Source organism: Gymnoscopelus microlampas (assembly GCF_963454915.1).
Source record: "Gymnoscopelus microlampas genome assembly, chromosome: 11".
Classification (NCBI taxonomy): domain Eukaryota; kingdom Metazoa; phylum Chordata; class Actinopteri; order Myctophiformes; family Myctophidae; genus Gymnoscopelus; species Gymnoscopelus microlampas.
In genome coordinates, this window is record NC_139948.1 from 50065101 (window position 1) to 50088499 (window position 23399).

General features: G+C 39.7%; 1 protein-coding gene across 4 annotated transcripts in view; it reads right to left on the reverse strand.

Annotated features, from left to right (window-relative positions):
- samd9l (sterile alpha motif domain containing 9 like) overlaps window positions 1-23399 on the reverse strand; it is a 40783-nt gene that overhangs the window by 16106 nt on the left and 1278 nt on the right. The window contains exons 2-5 of one of the 4 annotated variants that reach the window (XM_084071146.1): window positions 23371-23399; window positions 20495-20567; window positions 19774-19852; window positions 10228-16155 (exon numbers count right to left, since the gene is read on the reverse strand). The exon at window positions 23371-23399 is cut by the window's right edge and continues 98 nt beyond it. The exons of 1 other annotated variant lie outside the window; for it this stretch is intronic. In XM_084071146.1, the coding sequence (XP_083927272.1) occupies window positions 11495-16155; window positions 19774-19852; window positions 20495-20567; window positions 23371-23399 (4842 nt within the window). In that variant the 3' untranslated portion in view covers window positions 10228-11494. Of the gene's footprint in view, window positions 1-6996; window positions 7040-10227; window positions 16156-19773; window positions 19853-20494; window positions 20568-23370 lie in introns of those variants that run through there. 2 more of the 4 variants (XM_084071145.1, XM_084071143.1) reach the window with 2 other exon arrangements.

Below are 23399 nucleotides of genomic sequence, written 5' to 3' on the forward strand. Positions count from 1 at the left end.
TTACAAGGAGTCTTTTGGTGAACCTTTTTCTAAATACAGATATTTTTTATAGATCGTAGATCTGTGTTTTTTTTGTATATATATACATACGTACAGTATGTGTCAGTGGCGTTCCCAGAAATTACATTTAGGGCAGGCGAGATTTTTTTTCTCTACCCCCCCCCCCCCCCCCCCCCCCCCCACCTCCGAAGGGGGGGGGGGGGTACTCGGGGAAAATGTCGGGGGGGAAATCTCGGGGGAAACAAGTTAACAACAACACTACACTGACTACAAAACTGAAAAACGTTAATAAAAACAAAATGCAGGCCTATAATCAATCAATCAATCAATTATTCAGCGGTGGTCTCTTCATGTTGTAGCCTAGTTTAATGGCTCAAGCTGCTCTCAGAGCCCCTTTTATGCCAGGTGAGTACAGGTGATGGCCCAGACCCCCACACCTGGCACTCCTGGCACCCCATGAAGATAAAGGAAAACATTTGCATCACTATAGGCGACGTCGCTCTGCCGCGCCAATGGACGAGGAGGTCCGACGGCCACTATTGTCTTTGTATTTTTTTCACTGCCTGTTTTTCAGTCTTTTACTTTATTTTCTAGGGGAGGCTAGATTTTAGTTGGGCAGGCGGCCGCCTGCCCTGCCTCTATGGTGGGTACGCCACTGGTATGTGTACCCCGGCATGGGTCTACCTTGATGCCTGCAGGATGCGTATGTATGGATATAAATACCAGTAGTTCTTTGTATCTGTGGGTATATGTATATCGACAGGCATATGTATGTATGTGTGTATATATGGGTATAACTGCAAGATACCATTTATGGTCAAATCGCTCATTTTCCTGACTTTTATGTCGGGTCAACAGAGGGATTGTGATAATCATAGACATTACGTTTCAAGAGTTAAATCTTTTTCTTTTAATTGTAATATTGTTTCATTTATGTTACACAAACAAGACTTTATGAACAGACTACTCCTTAATTTTGATTTAATTTCATTTTGTTAATTTTGATTTAAACTAAAATGTTTTATAACCCCCTTAAATTCATGAAAAACATTCTTGAATATATATATTTTGTATAATATGGTCTAGACGGTCACTTATATAACTCATCATTTATTTTCGTTCTTCAAAACTTTTTGAACGGGGAATCTTTTCAGGGCTTTGAGCGTGTCAAACTTTAACTATAGTCTGTTAGAGCGCCCGTATCCACTGCCATAAAGACATTCTAGACTAAACGTTCTTAAAAATACAATATTTCACTATATATCTATCTCTCTCTCTCTCCATCTCTCCATCTCTCTCTCTCTCTTTTTCTCTTCCTTCCTCTCCGCGGTAAACATTTAGGCTGCTCGTAGTTGCTTTTGTGCTGTTAATGTGTTGACAAGTTGTTGACTGACATGCTCAGGGTAATTTTTTGTGAGAGCAGCCCTCTTGTGCTATGAAAAAGTGTAGGATAATGACGTAAGAAGGTTATATTAACCGCACGCGATCTGTACTGGACATCCTCCATATTTTTTACACTGGTGTTTGACTAAGCAGCTGGATATTCTCATTTCTGAATATTTCCAGTTCTTTATTTATATATAGATACTTGTGCTAGGTTCCGCCCTGTATGAGTATGTATATATGTATATGGATTTATGGTGTACCTCTGATCATATCATCTAGAATAACCCCCGATCCAAACTTTGGGTGTTCGATGAGAACGTTTTAGGTACATGTATAAATCATTATGCTGGTCTCACACCAGGGGAGGGTGGATCAAGTAGATAAGTGTGCGACCCCTCGTCATTCGCGTAAATTAATTTTGTGTTAATGTTTGTCACGAGAACTAATATATCTATTTTACTCTGTAGGATTATGAATATTGGTCGACTTGCATTCACAAATTATTGATTTTCGGGGATATGTTTTTCATAAATTATTGTACGTGTGGTAGACCATTAATCGATAAAAATGGTTGATTTAAGCAATCACAAGAGCTCATTCGTCTGCTAGACAGACTAAGTCGACTAATAAACTCAACCCATGAATGCTGATTATTTTCTGTGGTTTCATTGTATATCTTAAACTCAGACCTCTGTAACCATATTTTGACCGTTCTAGTTCCATCCCTCGCCACATGTATGGATATGTCTATATAGACATATTCCTTAAATAATAAGTTCTAATTTTTTTGGTTTTCTTTAATGGTCTCTCTTACACTCCATTTGACTCAATTACCCAGAATTCATTCAACAGGAAGTATCAGCTTCCCTGTCACGTCACTTTACCACGTCACTTCTACACATTCCATTGAATTCAATACTTATCAGTGAATATTAGATTAAATACATTACAATATTATAATATTCTTTATACTATTCTTTGGAAACATTTTAATGATGAATAAGAAGAATTATTTTAAAGTTTTAAAGACACTTGATCATTTTTGACTAAACTTGTAGATCTGCTATTTTATTTTTTTCCAAAGTCTGTGTTTTCTTTTCAATTTATTTTGATGTACTTTATCTAACTCTAACTCTTCGCAACGAATATGTTTATTTTAATTTTGTCATTGTTATATTTTAATTTTAAACATTTTAATCATAATTCTTTCATATATTCTGTATCCATACGATGTAACGCCATGTATGGTTATAGGTATCTGAGGGTATTGGAAGGTTTAAAATTATTATATATATGTATATAGATATATGAATATATGTATTTCTTTATTTGTTTTCCTTTTGTACTGTCATTTTTTTTGTTTGTCTATTTTCAGAACAAAACACAGTATGCCTCACGTTCCAGGCCAATTCGTATTGCTGTAAATAGACCTCGGAGGTAAGTGGGGTAAAACCCCACAACTGATTTACATATTGATACGAATCCTGGAATGCATTTGTTTGTTTTTAGTTTAGATGAAGGATAAAAGAATAAATCAGTGAAGAGTCATTCATTTTCACAGTTGTCCTAAGCTCGGTGGAAATGAATGTACCCTTCAGAATAGAACCTCAAATAAATATTTCCATATTTTCTTTTACATTTTCATGTTCCCATTGTGTTTAAATCTGATTTTGTTTCTTTTCCATGTCACATCCATTCCCCATTGAATGTGACAAGGGGAGAGATTTGTAGATGAATAATTGATTTGATTTGCTGAATATACTTAGATTGAAAACATTTGAAAATTACACAAACAGTTTGTATTTACTCAGGTTGTACTTACTTAATCCATTAACATGATTCCTCCTACCAAAATAAACCCCATATACATGCAATCAGGAGGTATTACATTCGGGAAGTATTTCCTGGGTTTTGGGGCCATTCCACTGAGTTTTTCCCTAAATAAAGTAAAGTTATTTGTTAGTGGGGATGTGAATGGTTAATCAACTGTTGCTAAAGGCCGCAGGTGGAAGGCTAGACACAGCCCTACTACCAAAAAGTAAAAATACAGGTCAGAAGTGTACCGTTTCATTTTAAATACTTAAAAACTTGTTAAAGTATCTGGACCAGCTCAACACGAGGAGGGGTAATTCTCTTATCTGAATTGTCCAGAATCGTCTTTGATCAGTTACGTAGGTGTCTTGTCAAAGTCCAATTTCAAAAACTTGTCAGCCTGGTCAATTTCCCCTCACTCTATCAACCAAAACGGGCTATGGGTCAATAACAGGTGCTAAAAAAATTGATTAAATCCAAACGTATTAAGAAGATTTGTTTTGGAACGGTACATTAGCTGAGATTTTTGAATTATAATAAAATTATTTGTTAGTGGAGATGTGAATTGTTAATCAGCTGTTGCTGAACGCTGCAGGTGGAGAGCTAGACACGACTCCACTAAACAAAAGAATACCCGGGAAAAGCTTTGTCGTATGTGTCTCGAAATCTCATGAAATATAACCCTGTTTTACTTCCTACTTGGATGAATAACCATTATATACAGTCCTTTCAAAGTAATATCTGTTGATAACTTATACAACCCCTTACATTTTTTTTATAATATATATCTATATATTAAATACATAACTAACCATTTATTTTTTTAAAGGCATTAAGCCACTTTGTCACAATGTAAGGTTTATTAATCTACAATTCGATTTAAATTATACAGTCCTTAAAATATATTTGTACTTCCAATCCATTTGCCCTTTAGGTCATTTGAAATCTCTGTGTCCTTACTTAGTCATTGTAAGCCTGTCTGTGTCTGGTTTGGTTTGAATAATGTCACAAGGTACAATCAGCTTGCCCTTTGACCCTATCCAAATCATGATGAAAAGGTAGGCTTGATAGAAATATTTTGATTAATCATAATTTGTCTAATGTCTTAAACCTGCTTTAAATGTCAAATTAATATAATGCTGTCATTTTGGCCTAAATTCTGTCATGTACTCTATTCTCCCTATTTCTCCTGTCTCTGTCTATGCAAGGTCAAATTAGTTACAGGCCTTTCTGTGGTTATCTATTGTTTTAAGAACACCATATCTCGGTGTTCTGCTCCAAATGCATAACCCTTCTCGCAGTGTCACGAAGTTACCTCTGACCAGACAGGTCAGAGCCGAGGCTAACGTGTTGTTCGAGACATGTGGACGCTGTTTGTTCAAAGATAAACTGTCACACCATCATCATCATCTACCATCATCATCCTCATCTGACGATGACGTACTCATCCTATCCACCAATAGCAGGACTACTCCTCTGACGGCTGGACGCTTGATGTATCTTCAATGATGTCATATGTTTATGTTAACGGACGCTGTTAAAGACCAGTGCTTTCTCTGTTTAATGGCAGAGAGAGACGACGACCGATGATGCGTTAACCCCTGTGATACTGTAACCTTCCATTCTCTCTCTGTCTGAATAATATACTTTCGTTACATCCATGGCTGCAAGTGTCCTGAGTCTGGTTTTTCTTTATCGCCTTTTATGAAAATGTTCTAATACTTATATAAATATCGATGTGATGTACTGCCATGTATCGATATCTATATATCTGGTTGATAAGGAAAAAACCTACTTTAACATGAACTATATTTTACAGTAGCTTGTTGGTGGTTATAAACTGTATTCATATTTACTAGTGACTGACTAGTGAGTGAGTCAAGTCCGCCCTTTTTTTGGACAAACCTCCCAATAATTACGCACGGGTCCCATGGCCATATGTGTAAATACATGACTTTGGCTCTACAGACAAAGGTTATGTTTTTACATGCGAGCTGTGCAAGACAATATAAGCAAATTCTGAATCTTTCACTTAAACAGTCAACTTTACTCACATGACACATCACTTTTTAATTTCAAGGACCCCCAGTTTGACATGCATTAGCCCTCTGACCCCCATTTGATATCATCTTTATCTCTGGGACCCCAATCTGTCTGCACTGCACAATTCTCAGTGTTAATTTAACTCTGAGAGTGGACACATGTTTTCACTCATTTGTACACTCTGAGTTACAAACCTGTGGGTCCATTTGGTTCCTATCTATCAATCAATGGGCTTCCAGGGGGCCTTCACTTTGAGGACCACTCGTGTAAAAGGCTTTTTGGGCCCAGGCTCTCCTGGTCCTGCATGGGGGCTAAACCCCATTAGACTAGCCCCATCTGTGACCTCCCCCGGCTATAGGACAGTGGTTCTCAAACATTTTTATATCAAGGGCGGACCCTAAAATGAAGATAGATCCCCTTAAGATAAGATTTGTTGTGAACTTGTGAGCTTCTAGAACTATTGTCAAGGATGCCTTTTTGAAGAAGAAAACCACTAGGCTATAATTGTCAATGATGTCATCCTACGTTGATGAAAATGTATTGTACGAACGTCTAGCGTGACGCGTCGTTCACTTTGCAGTGCCACCTTACAGGCACCTCACAGTGTGAGAGAGAGTTTTGTGCTCTCCTAAATCCACGGCAGGCTTTGAAAGTACCCACTTCAGAAAGAGGTGACGTGCATCACCTCTCCAATGACCAAAACCCACTATGGAAGCCGTCGAACTGGTGCGATCTGACGGCATCCTACCTAGAATTTATAGGTAGGATGTCATGTGATGTCATGCTGTCGTGAGATTACGTCACACTGGCGTTGTCATCGTGATGTCAGATTACGTCACACCGTCACACTGGCGTCGCATACGGACAACCGACATGGCGCAGGATTCAAATTGTATAGATACTAGAAGTTCGGGCCGCGTGACGCGTCGTTCACTTTGCAGTGCGCCATGTCTGGCGTTGTATCTCCAGCCGTTGTGGCTTTGGTGAAGTTGTCGTCATTGTGGTGGAGAGAGTTCTTGTGGTGGAGAGAGTTCCTTGTATAGATTATTACTATTTATCACTATGGAAGCCGTCGAACTGGTGCGATCTGACGGCATCCTAGAATTTATAGGTAGGATGTGATGTCATGTGATGTCATGCTGTCGTGAGATTACGTCACACTGGCGTTGTCATCGTGATGTCAGATTACGTCACACCGTCACACTGGCGTCGCATACGGACAACCGACATGGCGCAGGATTCAAATTGTATATATAGATTATAAAATCACAACAATAGACAATAAACACAAGGAAAATCAACTATTAAATTAGGAGACAAATGACACTAGGTCAAATACAACAATACAAAGTAGTTAATCAAGGCTGGCACATCTACAGTATAAGCCATAATCTAGAAAGGCTGGGATAAATGGATGAAGGGCAAAAAGGCCCCACAGTGACACTGGAAGGAGGGTTTTGGTACACCAACAGTTATAACTACATTAAGTAACAGCATCAACATCATCAAGCCCTTTCGGGGAAAGTATTTGTAATGTATGTGCCAATAAGCAGTGGTGGACAAAGTACTAAACTCCAGTACTTGAGTTGAAGTGCTGCAGTATTCAAAAAGTATTCAAAAAGTATCAATAATAGTGGACATAGCAGAGCTACACGCTCACAACGCGTTGCATTGCGACGCTGTGAGCTTGTAGTTGTAAAATTCTATTTTATTTATATTGTATATTTTCTTTGTACCATTGCGGTGTTTACTAACCTAGTTTACCCCCTCCGTCTCGCATCGCTCCCTACGGTTATTGTACTGGCTCACTGGAATTAAATACACACTAAATCAATTACACAAGTATTGACCCTGTTGTAATCTCTCAAGAACAGATTCTGCTCTAAAAAACAGCAGAGGGCTCTGTTTTTCCTTTTTATTTGGCTATGGGTTCCCAGATTGACCCTGTTGTGACATGTTAACATGGCTAGAGGGAAAATGGCTTATTGTGTAGAGAAAGCACACGGTTATTTGTAGAGGAAAACACTGTATGACATGTCTGTGCACTACACACATGATTGGTTTCTTATACTAAGGCCTGATCAAATGAAATGCATTTAACAGAAAATGGATCACAAGTGCAGTTATTCTCAGAAAAACGATTTTCATACCAGATATCTGCAGAATGCAGAGTAAAAGGAAATGTGTATTACTTAGTAGGCTTCTCTGTTTCATGCGTAAGGCCATCCAAATCTGTACTCTGTACTTTTGGATAAATGTCTTGATTTAGTTTATTTTAGACTACATGTGAATAGAAAAAAGAAAAATCAAGTTACAAGCTCAAAGTAAATAACATCATGTGACTGAGACCCCTTTTAAGTAGGTTAGGCCTAGTACTAAGACAAACTGTGTTTACACTTCATACCCAAGTGCATTACACACCAAGCACTATAACGATAACTATGAAGACATAGTTTTAAAAATCATTCCAACTCAAGTGGATGTGGATGGCAGAGTGGATTATTTACATGTTTTGTTAGTTCAGCCACTCCGTGTTGATTGACCTTTGAGTTCCACCTGTGTCTAGTTGGTTCCTGGGGAACTTTTTGTTTAACAGTGTTTGTCAGATCCACAGTTTCCATTATCTGTGCAGTGTCTGTTCTGCTTTAACCCATTAAGACCGGGAACGCATCGGTGTCATTCTTAGATGTCTTTGGCTATTCAAAAATAGCAGATATACAAGCTCATGCACTATATGAGTATGAGCTTGTAGATCTGCTTTTTTTTTACTGAAATCTTTGTGTCAGGGGGATCCCTGGAACAATATTTTGATTGGGGGGGGGGGGGGGGGGGGGGGGGTAGATATCATTTTGGAGGTCTTTGACATGAACAAAGTTTGAGAACCACTGATATAGCAACATAAGTTACATAAGCATAAAAAAAACAGGATTTAGAAGACATTTGTAGAATCCCCCAGAAGCAAAGACTTGAGTTATACATGTTCGCTTTTTTAATATATATATATATATTCAAACCTTTGCAAAAATGCTCATGATTTAAAAAAAGGCAGATATACAAGTGCCGCGCTAAATAGCACAGACCCATGAATTTGTTGACAATTTTATTAAAATCCTCTAGAATCTAGGGGGACAATAGGGGAATTTAGGCCAATATAATCAAACAGTCTGCTAGAATCTATGGCCTAGATGCTTGCTTGTGCTGTATAGACGGATTTCCGCGCGACGTCATCACAGAGCAGAATGCGCAATCTGCGCATGCTCGGGGGAAACGACCCGGAAGCGCCGTTCACTCTGTTGTTGTGTTCGGGACTTAGATAGCCATAATTCTGCTATTATAGGCATAATAGGCATAATGCTGCTATTATATACAAACAGATCCAACTTCCGACAAATCATTTTTATTGAGTAAACAAGGTATTACAAACTGCATAATTTAATCTACTTTCACTAAACCCGGTGAAGATCATTTCTTTTATGAATGGACATTTGACCAGAGCTGCTGCGGGTAATGGCGCCCTCTATAGGCTTACCCCTCCTCTGCGCGGTCATATCCTCTCGTTTACTCTCAACAGGAAACCCGTCTATACCATACAGGCAAAGATAATTGCTATTGCAAAATAATTGAAAGTCCAGATTTCATTGTGATGAACATTGAATAGCTTATTAAACAATGTGTATTATAATTGAATGCAATTTTGCAATGTGCCATATTATTTTCGCTGCAAAAACAAAAAAATCAAAATTACAAGAACAAGCTGATGAAACACTTTAAATGTAATAAGAAATAACAATTATTAACAGAGATAAACCATTTCTAATTACATAAATGGAAGCAATTAAGACATCAGGTTATTCAAAGCCAAAAATAATACAAGAAAACCCACACTAATTAGGAAATGAAAACTCAATAGTTCTACCGAATCAAACAGAAAAACAATCTAACCTCCCTAACTGACAACAAAACCGGAGAAAAAGCTAAATAAATGGCAGAGAACCCCTAGAAAGCGGATCCTTAGACCAATATAACAAGGCACTTGTACCAAACTAGTCAGACACACCAAATTAAACATATTATGGATGCTGCAATCCTAAAAACAACGTTTCAACAATGGGAACAGCAGCACCAGGCCAACAAACGTTGTGGCCTGGCACGGCTCTCTTCCAAAAAGAGGCCAGAGGAAAATCAGTGCATGTAACACCCCATGAGATCAAACATCGTTTTTAACGTTACCTTCACCATAGAATGTTCACACTATAATACAATCATGTGAAATTGGTGAAAATGACACTCTGCACAAAGTATCAGCAATAATTGTTAGCATCTTTCTTGTGTCTGATGTGTCTGAATGCCCAGTACATTCGTCTCTGGTTGTGGTTATACACAGGGGTGCACATAACTGGTGCGCAGGTGCGCATGCGCACCCAAAATAAAAAATGAGCACCACATCAGACGACGCGAGGCGCTTTTGCGCACCAACAGCTGGGACAGGAATTTCCAAGCTTTTATTTTTTAGTAAAACTAAAAAATAAAAGCCTGGAGATCGAGGACGCGTGCTGCAGGTGATTGTGTCAGTGTCTCGCATCGCCTTGCTGCGTGCACGCAGCCAGCAGCGGCTGTTTAGAGGCACTCGTCACCGATGATGAACGCAGCGTGATGGTGCAAAACATGACGTGAACGTCCCAATCTGGCGGATAAAAGCAGCGCAGCACAGGGCACCAACCTTGGGGGCTTCACCAAACGATATGAGAGAAAAAACATTTTGCAAGCAGAGAGAGCGTCCTCTTTTTATTTTTCCCTCACGCAGCTGCACCCCCCTACCCCCCGCCCCCCGTTGACAAAACTGTCCGGTGGGCACCGTGCTGAGACTCCCCCCCCCCCTGTCAATACGGGACGGGACCATTTATTTGTTGCGCACCAAGTCACATCTCCAGGTGCTCTTCTGAGCACCAGACCTAAAAAGTTATGTGCACCCCTGGTTACACATCTGGTTGAGGAACAAGGTCACTGTACAAAGTCAAGGTGAACAATATTTACTAAACATGTCATGAATCTGAATTTTTTCCATCGGTCACTCTGGAAAAGTCCTGCCTGTAGATACTCTACTCAATGATCTGAATCTTGATCATGATATCTGTACAACATTTACACCTTGACACCAGGGATTACTTTCCAGTTGAAAAATATGGGGAAACACAAAGAGCATTGTTACGATCCTTAGTGTAGGGATGAACCGACCGTGACATAAGGTTAGCAAGTGAAATGTAGTTTTATTGGTTTTTGACCCTTTTTTGATTATTGACAGAAAGTGACACAGAATTCAGACCAAATATGTGACAGTTAACTTAAATTATACAAACGTATAAAGTGACCCCAGTGCAAATCAACAAATCAATATAAGGAGCTAATCTATTCTTTTTAACCCCTATCTAGCCTAACCTCTACCAAATCAAAATTACATCAAATCCCTAATCTAATATACACCAACCGAATTGAACAATTTCGTATTTGGTTTCTTTAGTGTGATCTGTGTCATTATCCTCTGGCCAAAACAGCAAGGTGAGCAAGAAAAGTGCACTAGGGAAACATCCCTTTTTCTCAGTCGGGAATTGCTGACTGAGCGCCTGTAGATCTTTTAGAGCAGCTACCGTCTGAGACTGAGGCGAAAGGCATTTCAAAGCTAGATGGGTTATTATGTAATTGCAAAGATCCCTTTGATCAAGTTTGGCCTTCAGTGGGTTCCTGAGGTAAAAATAAAGGATGTCCTCAAGAAGTCTCACTGCATGACTTTCTTTCAGTTCTGTCAGTTTTGACAGGATGGATGTAATATTGCCTCCAAGGTGATAAAGAAACATGCGTTTCATGTGAAATTGGTGAAAATTATACTTTGGACAAAGGATCAGCAACAACATTGTTAACATCTTTCTTGTGTCTGATTTTCCTGTAATGCCCAGTGCATCCGTCTCTGGTTGAATGAATGAATTTGAAACGTACACTCTGGAAAAGTCCTGCGTGTACAGTAGTACTCTTGCATCTTATGCGCATTATAAGCATGTCTTTCTTACAAGCATTTGTTTTTTATATGGCTGTTTAGCAAACGGAAGTCCTTGAGCTAAGCAATTGCCTCCTAGTCTGCTGTATGACGTGTAACTAATGTTCTTTTTAGTCTTTGGAGAAGAAAAGATTCAATTATGTGTTTCATTGTTTGCTCAATCGAACCTGTTGAAATATGGTTCAGACAGTTTCTGGTGCAAAACTATTTTCTCACTGTAATGTTGTATGCAACAGGTCCTCTGAATGTAAATCCTAAGTAGAAAGTGATGTTTTCATTACCAGAAGGCACTGAAGGCACATAAAGAGGGAGGATATTGAACTTCTTTTTCTTTGGCCCTTCAAGATACACGGTTCCATCTTCAGTCCAACCAGACACGCATTTCAACATCTTAGCAATCTCTGGCATTTTCCATGCTTCTCCACTGTACCATTTCATTCGTTTTTCGGAGACTGAGAGCATCTTAGTAATTGTTTCAACCTTGCTTTTATGGACAATTTTGTCCAATCCACTACCATTGGTGAGAAAGAAATGTGTGTAAATCCTTCTCTTTCTCACAGGAATGTCCTTCATCTTTGTCCAATACCCTCTTTTCAAGTGTTCAACAGCCGTTTGAACAATTTCATATTTGGTTTCTCTCTCGTGATCAGTGTCATGATCCTCTGGCCAAAACAGCAAGGTGAGCAAGAAAAGTGCACTAGGAAAACATCGCTTTTTCTCAGTCGGGAATTGCCGACTGAGTGCCTGTAGATCGTTTAGAGCAGCTACCTTTTGAGACTGAGGCGATAGGCATTTTAAAGCTAGATGGGTTACCATGTAATTTACAAGATCCATTTGATCAAGTTTGGCCTTCAGTGGGTTCCTTGGGTAAAAGGAAAGGACATTCTCAAGTAGTCTCACTGCATCACTTTCTTTCAATTCTGTCAGTTTGGACAGGATGGATGTTGTATTGCCTCCTCCAATGTGATAAATAACCATGCGTTTCATGAAAGGAGTCAAACTGACTGGGTTTGACTGACACTGCTTCATAGCTTCTGAAGCTTCTGAGAAGTACTTTCCGTATTCTGAAGATTTCTTTCCCAACCATGCCAAAGGATTGTTTATCTTCATCTCTGATCTCACAATGGTGTCCTCTTCATCTGCACCGATTTCTGTCTGGAAGTAGCTAAGTTCCTCTGATATCCATTCCAAGGCTTTCTGCATTGTCTTCTGAAGACTTTTCAAACGATCATGAAAGCACTCCCAGGGCTCTTTAACTTCTGCAGGGATGTGATGTTCTGTAACCAAGTACTTCATGTATTCGGAATGACCATTGTGTGCGTTTGAAAACACATCTAATGAAGACATCAATTTCAGCAGGCTGCATCCAACCTCAACCTCAGCAAAATATCCTGAACTGTTCATGGTCTCTGGATCTTTATCAGCTGCTTTCTCACATTCTCTGAAGCACTCCATGGCTTTCAGTGCAGTGTCCACAGCATCTGCTGTATTTTCCGCCGTCTTGTGAACTTTTTCAATGGCTTTACACTTGGCGCTGAACCATTTCCTGAACACCTGGCCTTTTGTGTCTAGTATGTACGAGTTATTGGGCAACTGTTTGGCTGCCTTCTCTGCCCAATCTTTAGCCTCTTCAAAATTTTCGTAGGTATAATGAAGGCGAGCAAGCTGCTGTGCAACAAATGCATCTTTTTGAAAACTCTGGTATGCTTCCGTGAGTAATGCAATTGCCTTTTCTGAGTGTTCAGTTTTACACACATGCTCTATCAGAGGTGAGAAAAAACTATCCGTTTCATCCCCTTTGCTTATTCTGCAACGCCTTAAGAACAGTGCTCTTAAAAAACCCAAATACTCTTCCTTTCCGAACCTGTGCTCAAAAAGCACATTCTCATGGAGCAGATCCATTGCCAAACTACTTTGGCTCTTTGTGTCACCAAGAAGCTGTTGGAGGATTTCTTTGGCAACCTTGGGATGGATGATTCTGATTGATTCAATGTAAGTCTTCTCATCTCGTAGGTGTATGAAGACCAGTTTAGCTTGTTCACTCAGACATTTCTCAAATTCATGTCGGCGAAACCTAACCATACGGACAGTTAGTGCAAGCAAAGCTATACAATGGGACTGAGAAATGAAAGAGTTTTGGACGTATGTATTAAGCATGGCCACATAGAGAATGAGGCGAGTGCCAGCAGATTCGGTATCAATGCCTTGGAGTAAATGTGTCACAAATTTTTCAACATACTCCGAAATCTTTTGATCGCTGAATTCTTCACTCATCAAAACAAATGTCAAGATGAATTCTGGTTGATACTGTTCCTCAAGAATCTGTCGTTTTCCAGCAAACTTCCTCTTCTCCTGAGGAGAGAGTTTGTGAGTGACAGAAACACTCTGCAATGGAGAATCTTTGCATTTGTTTGTGGGATCATGGGATCGTCTGCAGCTCAATAAAATGAAACAAAGTGTTCCTTGGTGGACTTGTTGGGTATTAATGGCAACCTCTAGTTCATTCCTTAGATCATGAAGATATTCTATGTCAGAATCTTCAATGAGAAGGAGCACAGGAAGACATTTCTGAAAATCAGTTTCCTCATACTCTCTCAGCTTAACTGCATGTTGTGTGACAACAGAAACAGGGTATGACGGTTTCACCACAGCACATCTTAGATCTTTCCGGTTGTTCCACAGCAGTTGCCTCGCCACAGTGCTTCCACCACTCCCTGGATGATGGAAGATGTTAAAGATGCTCACAGGACTGTGATCATTATTTTGTTTCAAACCATCACTGAGAAGTTTAGAAATGTCACAATAAGCATCTCTTTCAATTATCTCTCCAACATATCCCTGCTCAGCAAGCCAAAAATTCAACCACGCCACTCTTCCCCCATGGTAGAACTGGCGTTCAATGTTGGCCTTCTCTGCTTTGATGAATTCTTCACTCGTCTCATCACGGTGATTGATACTCAGAATTTCAAGAGAATACATCTGTTCCTCGTTGCGTGTTTCAAGAAGACATTGCCCCTTTAAAACTGTGGGCAAATGTTTAGTGGATCGTGATGTTATTGGTTGGATTTGCTGCAATGTTCCATCAATGTGGCTCATTTTCATCCCAACAACACTAGACCGGTTCACATCTTCTGTGCCACATGAACCTTCAGCGAAGCTTTGCCACTTCTGAAAGTTTTCCTCAGATTCACAGAGGCAAATGATGTCATCATGACCTTCCATATCCGTGAAAAACTCATAAAAGGTGTGCAAGAGTGGTTTCTCAACTGGTGATGTTAGAAGGAAAAGCACCTGGAATGTGCCTCTTGGCAAGATCTGTTTACAGATCAAGGACACAGATTCCCTCAGGAGAGTCATTTTTGTTTTGATCCAAGTCATTTCATCACAGGGCCTTTCATGTCCTTTGTAGTCAGAGCGCCCATTACAAAATATCCAGCTTGTCTGCTCAAACAGATGCAAATGTCTTTCGAATTCAACAATTGTCATACCATTTGGTATTCTGTAGTTCTGCATAAAATGCAAATTTGCAGCATGATGCTGAAGGTATCTACTGCATAGACCTGACTGATTTGGATCTGGGTGATTTGAGTCTGGGTCAAAGTCGAACACACAGAATATGTTCATGTTCAGTAGCCATTCAATACTGGAAAGATCTTCTGGTTTGAATTTGTTTGTGACAAGGATGTACCATTTCTCCTTTTCAATGAATTTCTTGCCACTGGTTACAAGCATTGTGAGTTTTCGGCCTAGATCTACGTAGATATCAGGTATACGGGAAGACTGACCATTCTCAGCTTCTTTCCTTTGAGCATCCCTATCTCTGACTCTGTGGTAGAAGTCACTTTGGTCTTTGTCAATCACCGTCTCAGTTTTTGAGCCCACCCTCCGGTAAATTGTCTCTTTCTCGTATTCTACTTTGTTGGCCGACTCCTTAAAGTTTGGCAGGCGGACTGAATACACTCTGCCACTGACAATACTTATAGATGGTACAATGTCAACCTCTATTACACACCTTTTCTCAGTACTTGTGTGATCAATCACCTCAATGAAACGAGGTGGACGTATACATTGCCGAACATGCTCACTGTCAGAGGGAGTGAAACTCCTCTCAATGTGATCTAAGGCATCTACATACATGTCTTTTTCTTTCACAGGGACTCCAATGATCTCACCGTGTGTGTACCCTGCATCATCTCTGCTGTCCATCACGCCAAAGTGTATTGTGCCATTTGATCTTATATTCATACAGCCACAACCAAATTTAAGAACCTCTTTGGCAAACTTTGCTTGTAATCTTGCTCGGTCCAATGTGGCAGCTGTTGCAAATGACTTATATTCATGGCAAGGAGAAATCCGATCAAACACACCAGACTCAGGCTGCAAAACCCTGTGTTTAACATAAGACATGCCATCTTTGTCAAAAGGTCGTGGTTTGCAGTCCTCCTTTGAGGTCAACACACAGACAGACTGTTCCTGACCAGTTTGCTTTTCACCTTGCACACCTTGATCTGTCTCTACAATATCTGCAGGGTGACCTTCATTTCCCTCTGGAAGACATTGACTAGATTTCTGTTCAATTCTGTTCATTTCCTTTTTACTTTTTGGGGCACTTAGTGTCTTTTTCTGACCTGGGGTGGGGTCAGGGCCTTTAATAAGTTCATCTCTCTTATTGATTAGCATATGAGCAGGCCCTGATTTCATACCAATCTCCTTCCTCAAATAGTCTATCTTCAGTGTGAGGAGAACCGGTCCATCAACCTCTTCATCGTGCAGTTTAGTGATATACTGTTCTTTGACTCCAATAGTTTTGAGCCAGGAGCTTACTTGAGATTCAGTCCAGTTCTCAGGCTGCTCAGGTTCATCAGCTGTAAAGAAGAGACAAAAGAGCAGCATTGGTTGTGCGTTGATTCCAGAATATAAAAGACGTGTGAGGTGAAAGGGGCAATCAGTTGAGATGATCAACAGGAAGTTACTGTACTTGTGCTCGTAGATTCACCCAACATTTGAGCCCTTTTGTATTAGGCCTAACAAAAAAAAACTTTTTCCGGTTGGCTGTCATTTTAGGGCTGAGTAGGTAGGGAATTTATTTTATTTTATTTTTTTTTTATTTTTTTTTGTGGGAATGATGGGTAGCAAGGAATTTTATTTTATTTCCTCATGGGAAGGATGGGTAGGTAGTTTTTTTTTTTTTTTTTTTTTCCCAATGGCTATGATCGATAATGCTTCTTTTTTAATATATTCTATGTTTTCCTGAGTTACCAATTTCTAAATCATTAAATGGTTCATGTACACTGTCTGAAAACAACAAACAATTGAAAACTTTGAATAGAATGTCCACACACTGGTTGAATACTTTTGAGTTTTAATTCAACTCTAAGTAAAGTACCAAAGTAAAGTGCTGTATCACTCACATACCAAAAATATGAATACAAAACAAACATCTGCAAGTAATAAAGTGTTTTGAAGCAGATATTTTAGCTACTGGCTATCCCTGGATCAAACTGGCTAACCAATGGCCTGATGTGCTGGAAAACCAAGAATACTGACTGGTGAATGAATTAAACCAGGATTTGAAAACAAAACATTTTACCCCAGGGTATGAGATGAGCTCAATTCAGAACCAATAGCTTTAACATTGAAGCCCATTCTATTACTGATATACAGTATACAGCTTTACTGCTTAAAACGCTATCATTGCACATCCGTTGCATTTATGCATGCAGTATATTCGGCTTCAGGGAGGTTCAAAACCATCTTGCCAGAAACACTGCCAAAGCATCCCTGCATTCTGACTCAGACAACTGAAACAAACAGCTGAGTAAAAGATACAAAATAAAGTGCCACATATCACATTTAGAGGTAGAGTTAGAGATGCACCGATTGGAAAATCCTTGGCCGATACCGATTTCCGTTTTTTTAAAAGTCTGACCTGCCGATACCGGTTTTACCGATACCGATATTCTATTTTCTAACTAGATTTTTTTCAGGCTAAGTACAAGTACTTAATTTTGTGTATTTGCCAATACAGAGTACCAATAAGATTAAACCAGGAAAAGAGCACTTATGCCATATCATAATAGTACAATATCCAAAATCACAATCACGACGATATCCAGTCTAATATCATGATATGGCTATAATATTGATGCCCTAACTATGCAACTAAAGGCCTAAAGTCATTACAAAAACAAGAAAAAATTTAAAAAGAATACTACTACTGTAGCCTATATCATTTATTTATATTTATATCTGTTTATTTGTACCATAATACCATTGCTGTTATGGCTGTTGCTGTTAGCCGTTAGAGCTGCATGATTTTGGCAAAACTTATTATGGGTCCATATTGAGATCAGTTATTGAATTTATTACTTATTAAAAATGGTAATCTTTTTAACTAACAAAATCTTATCTTAATGCAAAATGATTTTCTTATTTGAACTAAAAGCAAAAACAAATAAATAAGGTTTTCGCATTCAGACACATAGAAGGACATGTCTGCATTTAATTGTTTTCAAGGTGAGAAATTTACCTTATGTCACTTTAGTACAGGGGTCTTCGACAGGGGGTCCGGGACCCCTAGGGGGTCCTCAGAGTTACTACAGGGCGGGCCACCAAATCTTTGTGTGATATGATATTTTTTACATTAACCACTAGCATCCCATTTATGAGGTGGACTAAAGCCAAAAATAGCAGATCTACAAGCTCACAAGCTTGTAGATCTGCTATTTTTGGCAAAGACGTATATAGGTGTAGAGGGGAAAAAAGAGCAGACCAAGTAAAAATGTCATACAATATAGAAGGGGGTCCCTGTTTCATCTCTCAGCTCACCTTATGTCACTGTTTTGGCTTGTTTTAACCTCTGACTAAAAATGTTACACTACTCTTTGTTAAACTTTCGGACGAGTCTTAACGAGCTTTAATAGGCTACAGCTAGATGGATAGATGCGAAGACGTCTGTATCGGCACATGAATTAAACCAGTGGACCAGCGGATCACAACGTCTTTTAGAGTTGTTGTCGGAAGCTGTGTACAGCATTAAGGACTTTTCAGATGGCGCCTAGTAATTTATTTGGAATAAGAGGCAACCCTACAAGGTAGGCGGAATGAGCAGCTACTGTCTGTGTGAGAGAAGTGCGCGCACACGTATCGTATCGCATCGCGCGCACACACACACGCACGCACGCGCGTGAGAGAGAGAAGTGCGCGCACACGTATCGCATCGCGCGCACGCACGCACACGTATCGCATCGCGCGCACACACACACACACACACACACACACACACACACACACACACACACACACACACACACACACACACACACACACACACACACACACACACACACACACACACACACACACACACACACACACACACACACACACACATCCATGCCAAAGTTGTCTTTTCAACAGCATATGCAACGAGAGTCAAGGGGTGATTTTTCTTTGCAACTGAGATGTATCCGCTCAGTCATGTCTTCCTGGCTGCTGCAGATGAAAACTGACATCGGCACTGTTTCACCTCCTTAATTATGTCTGCAAACGTTTTAGTAGTCAATCGTGCATGTGCTGTTGTTGTGCGCCGCCGTCTCCTCGCGATGACGCATGAATAGTAAAACAAAACATTTGCGCACATGATATTTTAGACAAAAGAAAACTTTGATTAAACTTCGCGAATGTGGTCGCACCAAATATATTTTTTGTAATTTTTGATCAACTCGGTCGGATTTTGACTTCATTTTATTTATTTTCACTCCAAATGCCAATAAAATCATCTGGGTCGCACGTATTTCATAGGGTCGGTCGCCAACCGGAAACCAACATATTTTTTTGTTAGGCCTTATCTAGTTTGGCTAAAGCTAGTACACAAACTATGAAACATGGAACACTTATTTTCAAAGAGGAGGGGTTGTGTGACCTTCATCTAAATGGAGGCCTGTTGGCTCTAAAAGTTAATGTGAGTATGTGGACAGCTGTTAGTGAGTCATTCCAAAAGGTAGCTCTCCACCAAACAGACTACAACAGATATACTATAGACTGGCAGTCGAATGAAGTCGCACCTGAGCATCTGAGAGCCGACACCGACCGATCGATATACTATGATGCAAATAGCCTCTGGCTTGACTTCTTTTTCAACAATAAGCCCGCTGCTATCCGACGGTCGGCAAGCTTTCGACATTTCTCTACAACTTGCGACAAGACAGTGTACCCACTACACATTCAACAGCAGATTTTCGGCAACAGACGCTTGCCAACACTTACCGCCACAACAACGGTGCGGTGGAGAGCTACCTTAGCAGTGTTATCTGCCCACAGACTCACATGCGCTAAAAGTGTGTTCTTTGTCCACCCACTTTCACTAAAAGTGTTATCTGTCCACCCACACACACATTCACTAAAGGTGCGTTATCTGCCCACCCACACACACATTCACTAACGGTGTGACCTCCGGTTAGTTACTTGAAATGAACACTCACTTGAATTTGAAGCTGTCCCAGAGTTCTGTGGATTTGCCTGGTGTAATCGCAAAGATCCCGGAGAATGGGTAGGCAGCCTCTGAACACAAATAAACATATACACTGTAAAATCCTAAAGTCTTTAGGACACATGCATAAACTGCCCACAAAAAGTTCGGAAACTTAAACTTTGGTTGATAGTTTCTCCCCTTTAATAAAACCAATTGGTATTGTGTTTTATATCATTTATGTTTTTTTTTGTTTTGTTCCCGTTTTTCACAAAGAACCAGGAGATAACGCAATCCAAAGATTTGCTGCTCTATTCACTTCCCTGTTAAAATAATAACAGAAAGAATTCCCTTTTTTCCTGTGTTTTACTATGTATTTTTACTATGTATTTTACTATGTAATTACCATGGGTTTTATAATCAGTCAGGATGTCCATGGGAGTTTTATTTTTCGTAAAAAAAAAAACGGCAATTAACGGACTGAAGCGACCTCTGCCACGAATACTTTCATGCCTTCAGTCATATTGTTAGTGTGAGTATCATTTGTTTTGTTTCAGTTCATCTCTGCTTAACGCTGGAAATGAAACTTCTCTGATAAACAAATGTGCATTGAGAATTAGGCTAGCACCACCAGTTAAGATCCACTGAATTTTGTCTGTCACTGGTGGTGAGCTAGCAAAACTAAATGCCTGGTTTACTGAAGTCTGCTTAGAGACAAATCAGAGTAACCTTACCTCTGCCACAGATCTCGATTCCTGAGATAAAGACTTTGGTACCCCAAGTGGTGGTGAGCTCATTGGTCCAATACTGTGAAAGGGGGGGTAAGAGTAAAATAGGCGGAGGGGGTGTGCAAGATGGACAAATGGATGGATAGAGACAGAGAGAGGGAAAGGAGTGTAGAAATGGAAGGAACAACAGGGAAGGTAAAGATGACACATTTATAATCAATTACTCCAGTGATTAACTATAGTGCAGAACAACTCCATCTGTAGAATAGAATACTTAATTAAGTAAGCCTCGTCTAGCCATGAGGCCCATAGGGCTCCTAACTCCTGTTTCTGTAGCGTGAGGCTTGATGTGCAAGTACACCCCCTGGACATGACGCTAGTATGTCGCTGAATACTTCATTGGTAACAATCAGAAGCACAGTATCACCCAATTGAAAGCGCCAAAATGGATCACACACAAATAGGCCAATGCTCGTTTCCATTGTAGTATTAATATTTAATAATATTTTTGGGGGGAAATGGAAAAAGAAATACAATAAAAAAATGGGGAAAAAATGAAAAAGGTAATCGAAAAAACACGGCCCCCTTGCATATTAGGAGGGCAGGGTGAGTCAGCAGAAGCAAGGACGGGTGTTTTTGATGAATCTAACATGTTAAAACTGGAATTTGAAGTTATAATGGGTTTGTATAGGAAGGGGGCGTGTCTGATAAAATGAATATCAAATATCTAAATACTGAATCAAGCAACTTAAAAACAGTCTGTGGGCTCACAAAAGCCTGAGTACACAATAAAATGAGCCAAAGTTGTTTTGAAAGTGAAATATCCCTTTAAATAAAAAAGGGTACATTTCTCTATTTTGAGATTAAACCTATTTAGTGCTACTTTAAGGACATTTTCTGAATTACCAAATTTAGACTAGCCTGTATTTCAGGCTGAATGAGATCTAAATGGAGCCTCCACTTTTTAATCTAAATTATAAATTAGTTTAGGACAAGCCTAACTTAAGGCATTTGTAAATCTGACCAGACAGACACGAAACCTTACAAAATACAAATAGAAATGAAATCTTGTATTTGTATTTTGTATTGTTAAATACACATCTGTAATCCCACTATGAACTGAGCAAATAAAGGGAAGCTTTCAATCTTCCAAAAAGCCTCATTTTCTGAGTTATTGTTATAAGATAAATAGACTAGGGGTTTCTTTTGAAGGACACCACCACGCCCTCGTGAGTATGAGAATTCCACACAACGGCTAATACACATTTACAGATACCATACACACTTCATACAGGTAGAGATGTGTAGATGATGTAAAGTTTGATGCCAATGTTTGATGCAATGTTGAGTGGTGCAATGTGTTAAGCAATGATTTTGGAGTGCAATGTTTGGTATGCCATGAATTGTGAGCATTGAGTTGATTTTGCAATGACTGTGCGCTATGATGATGATGATGATGATGTGTAAAGAGTGATGGTTTGCATGTGTTGGCTTACTATCTCTATGTGACTTTATTAAGTCAAATTTTCTCTGAAATCACCATGGCGGAGAACAGGTTGTTCTTCCGTTGAAGTAATATAAAGTTTTTATACGTTTTTATAATAGACGCTTCTGTGTGTTGCTTGTTCAAAGGGTCCCTGAGAGCCAAAACCTCCTATCAGGAAGTACGCCGCTCCAGCGCGGGCTGGACGGTCTTACAAAAGGAACGCCTATTTCACAGACAAAAGTAAAGATGATAGGAGTGTTTTTTTGCCACCCTGTATTATTTATCACGTCAGGCTTGCTTTGTAATTTTGGACTGGTTGGTCTGGTCTTTGAATGAAAACGAAGGAGACATCTGATAGGAGACATCTGATTGGCTATAGATACATTACCCATTAAAAGAAATGCACTTGTCAATCTAGACACATCAGAAGAGTCCAACCCCCCCCCCACACACAAATTGCACACACACACACACACACACACACACACACACACACACACACACACACACACACACACACACACACACACACACACACACACACACACACACACACACACACACACACACACACACACACACACACACACACACACACACACACACACACACACCAGGGTCCCCACACATTTTTAGCAATGAATTTCCAAAACTTTTCCAAAACTTTTCCAGAATATTTAGCCCAATTTCCAGGCCTATATAACAATCATTCAGCGCAATAATGTGTCTCTTACGCCTATGTGCAATGCCCAAAGATAGGCAGTGTAGCAAAATGAATAAATAAAAAACAATAAAAAGTGTTTGGGGGTGGGGCACAGCCGCGAAACCTCGCTCAAATAGAGCCTGCGAGCGAAAATAGGAGGGGTGGACGACGTCGTTGCACGGTTCGTTGTCGCTTCCGGTAGGTCAGGACGGTCTCATTCAAAAACATGTATTTTAATGAGATTTCATCGCCCGCTCGCGTCGCGTCACGTCGCATCGCTGGCAGTGCGGATGGGGTGTTACACAGCCTGTTCGGCGAAAAACTACTTATGTTACATATTTCGTGCAATGTTATACATGTTTATGAAAAGGTTTTGTATTAAAAAAAATCAATAGCCAAAAACAATGCATAGCCAAATATTTTTCCAGGACCCTTGATAAATTCCAGGACCTTTGATGAAGTTTGATCAATTCCAAACCTTTTCCAGTACTGGATTATTATTTTTTTAATTTCAAAATATTTCCAGGAATTTCATGACCGTGGGGACCCTGACACACACACACACACACTGCAGTTAAATTGACCAATGACCAGTTTGTAAATATTGTAAATGCAGGTTCTTCCTGGTGCTATATTAGTTTATATTGCAATTTTGTAATATTTTATTTGAATAATATTAGTATTGGTGATTACCTGGGGCTGAAAGTGACAGCTCTAGGCAC